The 5,800-nt window shown below is 34.6% G+C and overlaps 1 protein-coding gene across 1 annotated transcript; it reads left to right on the top strand.

Annotated features, from left to right (window-relative positions):
* The first annotated feature begins 3,477 nt into the window (after window positions 1-3,477).
* LOC109149109 (NAC domain-containing protein 92-like) lies at window positions 3,478-5,228 on the top strand. Its single transcript, XM_019296757.1, has 3 exons — window positions 3,478-3,990; window positions 4,091-4,368; window positions 4,463-5,228. The coding sequence occupies exons 1-3, from the start codon at window positions 3,813-3,815 to the stop codon at window positions 4,997-4,999; spliced, it is 993 nt and encodes a 330-aa protein (XP_019152302.1). The 5' UTR covers window positions 3,478-3,812; the 3' UTR covers window positions 5,000-5,228.
* The last annotated feature ends 572 nt before the right edge of the window (window positions 5,229-5,800 follow it).

Below are 5,800 nucleotides of genomic sequence, written 5' to 3' on the forward strand. Positions count from 1 at the left end.
CTAAAGTTCAAGGGTCTATTTGACCATTTTCCCTTATTATTATTATTATTATTATTATTATTATTATTATTATTATTATTATTATTATTATTATTATTATTATTAAAAATTTTAAAATCTCGATTGACCCTAATACTGATCGTATCTATTACATCACGTATGTCATACATGATATATACAAAAGACACCAATATTGAACTACCAATTAATATTGTAGAGTTTATATTATATATATAAAGAAAATATTACATGGATGATGGATCTTGATGTTAAGTCATGGACCAAGATCCACCTTGTAAGGTGGATCCGGGTCTAAAATACACAATTTACATACTAAATGTTCACAATTTACTTTTTACAAAATTGTAAATATTTAGTATGTAAATTGTGTATTTTGGACCCGGATCTACAGAATAAATTGCCCTTTTCTATACCATACTTAAAAGAAAAGAAAAAAATTATTAATAACTAACACTTCGAAATTGTATGGGGTAAATCAAAATTTTAGTACATCATACTTTGGTGCAAAACAAATTAGAGATTATCATAATCTTTGCCTTATTGATTGCCGAGAGGAATGGCTTGTGCTTCAATCTTTGTTATTTTTAGTAATTTTGTTTTGCATTTTCAACAAATCATTAATTACACCAAAAAGAAAGAATGAATTGAAAGAAAAACAAGTGTTGCAACTTGACTTTGCGCCTCGTTTCTTTATTCCTAACAATCCAACCCTAAAAATGTAACATTTTTATAAAATTTAATGTGTCATTTAATTTTTAATTTCTAAAAGTAGGAGATCAAAACGGCCCATGATGTATGATTGAGTGATCAAGTTTTAATTTTTTCTTTATTTAACTAATAAACATTTTTATATAACTATTTTTTTTTTAAATACGAGACGAAAAATTCTAGATTTTCAACCATTATAAGGTGATCTAATAAAAATATAAGGTTTTCGGTAATTAATGACCTTTCCGGCCACTTTGAAAAATTTAAAAAGTCTTTCATAGCTATTATGGTTTACTCATTGAAAGGGAAAAAAAAGATTAAAACTAAATTATAAAATTACTTTTTTAAGCACACATTATTGGAAAACTCAAGATTGTCAACCACTAGAAAATGGTTAGAAACCTAGGGTTTTGTGTCAAATGTGACATATTCGATAATATTTACTAAACTTTAATTTATGAGAAAGTTCGCAACCGCTAGCCGAATGAGCGCTTTAGATGAGACTCGCATTGTGATTCTAAACGTTAATTTATGAGAAAGTTCGATCGTAACAGCTACCCAGTTCGGATGTGCGTTTTAAGTGAAACCCGTCTTGTGACCCTAGCTGGCAAATGATCAGACCCCAAAGAGATAAGTTAGTTTAGATTGTCCATAACTAACCAGATCAAACTAAGAAGGCCATTAGACAACTCTCACCAGAATAAAAAAAAAAACTTGTAAATATTAATATTTATTTACTAAACTTGATATTATGTGTCGGGTGTAACCAACAACTAACTATTGCAAACATCCCATGAACATATACATACAAACAATCTAGATGACAGCAAAAGCTATCCTTTTGGTGCACTCTAGGACAGTTTAGCATCTGTAAGTGAAGATGTCTTTAGTGAAGTTGCTAGATATCCATGCTGCCATAGCCATAGCCACAAATTCAAGCTTCCATAATCATACCTTTATGGCTTTATTATGCATCCTGTCATGGGCCCTCTATAATGCTACTTGTTTGCAATATTGCATATATAGGCTTGAATCACCATAGCTTTTTGTGTCAAGCAAAGTGGGGTAGCATAATAGAATCTTATTTTCTTCTTTTTGACAAAAAACACAAAAGGATTTCAAGGGTGGTGATAATTTTATTTATTTATTTATTTATTTATATGGTGGCCTGGTACATTTTACAAATTTACAATTTTTTGTTTGAGTCAAGATTTTAAATTAAATTTTTTTTTTTCCATTCATGGTATGAACATATGTGTCTATCTGTGCTGATTTTCGTGAATGTTTTACTTTATACATGATAACAATGTGAGTGGTTTTATTAAATTTAACGTACACAACATATTAAATATCGGATTTAAAAAGTAATAAATACACAATTAGTTATAACCATAAATTATTTGTTATAAATTTATTCTTTTTTTTATTAAAAAGACAAAAGATGAAGAAGGTTATATTTGGAAAATACACACAGCCTACCTGATTGCATCAGCAGAATGTACACCATCTATTTTTTTTTGAAAACCAATGTACACCATCTATTAAAAACAAACTTCATAATTTTTAAAGGTCATGGTTGGATACTTGGATAGCTTTGTGGTATATACACTTGAAACTAACATTCCACTTTTGAATTTTCCAAATTTTCATTACTTTATTGTCCACAAAAAGCAAAATTTTCTCGTCACAAGACCCTACACTTTGACCCAATAGAATAGTAAATAAATAAGTAACCAGAAGCCCATTAGAGCACCACCCAATAGAGATTCTTGGAGAGGTTTCTTCAAAACAAAAATTTAGGATGGGGTTTTTAATTGATTGGAGATGGGGGGCGGGGGTTCGAATTTTTTCCTTTGCAAAATCAAAATTGTTATGCGACCAATTGATTAGGGAAATGGGAGAAAGTTGCTGCGCAACTTATGCGTGTGTGGAACTGGCGTGCCCACCATGGTGCGTGCACTACATGTGACATGATTGGCGCGTAAATTTATTTATTTTTTAACTTTTTCTTGTCAAAATTTTTTTTCTTCATTTTCTCTTCTCTCTTCCCATCTCTCCTATATGACACTGAAAGAACCACCAAAAATTTTTCATTGTTGAGGTTGCTATTAGGTGAGTGGACACTTTTCAGTAATTCACTATGCTTATTGCTCGAATTGAAATTTCTATGACTAAAATAATAAAGCGCTTCAATTACAATTCATTCAAATGACCATTTAGATAGCTGTTAAGGTGATTTCTAATTACTCTTTCGAACACAGTTTCACTGTCAGTGTCTATAAACGTTTCATTTTTAGTGTTCAAACAATCATTGAGTCATTGGACTTAGGTTATCTCCACGTAACTCTAGTGATGTGAATATTCTAATATCACATTCCCTTATTTGATTCAAGGAAATGTGAAGTCACCTTAAGAAATGTAAAATTGTTAATTTTTTTTGTAACATTCACATAAATCACATTCTTCCATATTCTGAAGTTATATTAGATTTTCGAAAATATTATAATATGTCATAATATTCTTTATACCAAACACCCTCTTAGTATCTGTTTGAGTACATGGGTCTTTATTTTGAATTACTACATAAAAACATTCTACGAACCAAACACAGTACCTGTTTGTCAAATGTGTAAAACAGAAAAACAAAACAACCTTAAATAGAAAAACAAATAAAACAGGGGGTGGGGGGATATTTGGTGATATATAAAAGGGGGATAAACTGCAGAGATCTGGAGCAGGGTAGGCTAATTGAGATGAGAATAGAAAAGCCAAAAACAACCACCTTAACTGTTAGCCATTGTTGCTTACAAATCACGTTTCCATATCTTCCCAAATCCAGTATTTATTGCGTTCTCTTCTTCCTCCCACTGCTTTTTCTCTTCAATCATTCAATCACTTCCCATGGCTTCTCTCCCTCTTTTTCTCCCCAACTTTTCCCATTTCTCCCCATCTTTTCATTAGCTTTCTCCCCAGCCAAAAGCCTCTATCATCTCTTTGCTCATATCCTTCCTAGCTAGCTCCTTTCAAATTAAATCTATCCCCATTTTAATTAGCCTTTCACTTTCACTGGTTTTATTTTAGCCATGGAAAACTTGCCCGGACCTGATCACCAGATGGAGTTGCCGCCGGGATTCCGTTTCCACCCCACCGATGAAGAGCTCATCACTCATTACTTGTCGAACAAGGTTCTTGACACTTCTTTCTGTGCTGTCGCCATTGGAGAGGTGGATATGAACAAGGTTGAACCTTGGGAATTACCTTGTAAGCTTTCGGATTTTCATGTTGTTTTTTTTTTTTTTATTTGTGGTTTGGTTTTGACGCTTCCTAGGTTTATGAGTTTTGGGTTTGATTATTGGTTTAGGGAAATCAAGAATTGGGGAAAAGGAATGGTATTTTTTCTGTGTGAGGGACAAGAAGTACCCAACTGGAATGAGAACCAACCGAGCCACCGCTTCCGGCTACTGGAAGGCCACCGGAAAAGACAAGGAGATTTTCCGGGGGAAATGCCTCGTCGGAATGAAGAAGACCCTGGTTTTCTACCAGGGCAGAGCTCCTAAAGGCGAGAAGACCAACTGGGTCTGCCATGAATTCCGACTTGAAGGAAAATTGTCTCTCCCCAACTTCCCCAATGCAACTCAGGTTAAAACCCATAAATGAATAATCTTTCCCTGTTTTACTCTGTTTTTACGTCAATCAATTGAGGTTTAATTTACCATTTCTTGTGTTGTTGCAGAGTGATTGGGTGATTTGCAGGGTGTTCCACAAGAATTCCTGCGGAAAAAATGTCCATTTTTCAGGGTTAACGGACACCAAGTCCTCCGTTCTGCCGCCGCTAACAGATTCCTCCACCCCGCCGGAATCCGGCCACGTGACCTGCTTCTCCAGTCTCATCCCACCTGAGAACAAGAGCCTGCAGCAAGAATCTGTGAGCATGATGAACTATCTCAGTCCATTACCGTCTTCTTCAACTGCAGATAAAGCCATCGATATTTCCCCACACCCACAGAATGTATTCCCGTGGAGCCAAGCTGCAGGCAGCAGCTTTCTGAATCAAGATTCATTCCCCATTCAAGACCCTGCAATTCTGAGGAGTCTTCTTGCCGGCTGTGGCCACCGGAGCTTCAAAACGGAGAAGGAGATCGTGTGTGGGTCTCAAGAAACCACTGAAATCTCCTCTGTTGTCTCAAATCTTGAAATGGGAGGAAGAAGGTCGTCGTCTTTTGATGATCAACAAAACCCACAGGAGCTTGACTGCCTCTGGAGTTACTGAAAACTTATTAATTATTATTATGATTTTTATTATTATCATGATTATTAGTATTGTTATTGTTGTTGTTGATGTTTCTTGTTGTTAATTAGGAATATTATTAAGGTTATTATTATAATTAATGAAGTTTGAAGTGTTTGTATGTACATAGGTTTTCTGTTTTCTGAGGTGGTCTCCATACTCAATATAAAAACCTTATGTGATATCTCATGATGGGTTGTGTTGATTTTTGGGATCAGGTTGTTGCCGCAGTGATCTTCTCCTGTGTTTTTATCTGTTTGAAACGACTTTCTTTGTCCATTGTTTCTATTACATCATCAAAATCATATTTCTTTTTCTCCCTCACTCTCTAATATATATATATATATATATATATATATATATATATATATGTGCGTGCGCGCGTGTGTCAAAGCATGTAAGATTGATAACATTGCTGGTTGCTATAGTGTGCGGGTTCGAATGCTATTGAAGGCCAGGGCGAATTCACCAATGTCAGGGTAGTAGGGTGTGAACTAAGGTTGATAGTTTGTTTCGCAACTGAGTTTTGTAGCGTGTGAGCTAAAATCTGACAAAGGGAGCATGCGAGTAGCTATGACGGAGGTATATCACACAATTTACTTACATACGAAGCCTTTAGGAAAAAAAATATATATAGAGGTCTTCAATTTGAAGTATAAATCGTAGGTGTGGTTCGCTTTGCTAATTATTTTATAATATTAAAAAATGTGAGTATTTAGGACCACATGCACGGGCCTCTCTACTGTTGAAGACATGCTTGGATTGCTTGGTTGGTCCCTTATA

The sequence above is a fragment of the Ipomoea nil genome, unplaced genomic scaffold (genome assembly GCF_001879475.1).
Source record: "Ipomoea nil cultivar Tokyo-kokei standard unplaced genomic scaffold, Asagao_1.1 scaffold2159, whole genome shotgun sequence".
Classification (NCBI taxonomy): domain Eukaryota; kingdom Viridiplantae; phylum Streptophyta; class Magnoliopsida; order Solanales; family Convolvulaceae; genus Ipomoea; species Ipomoea nil.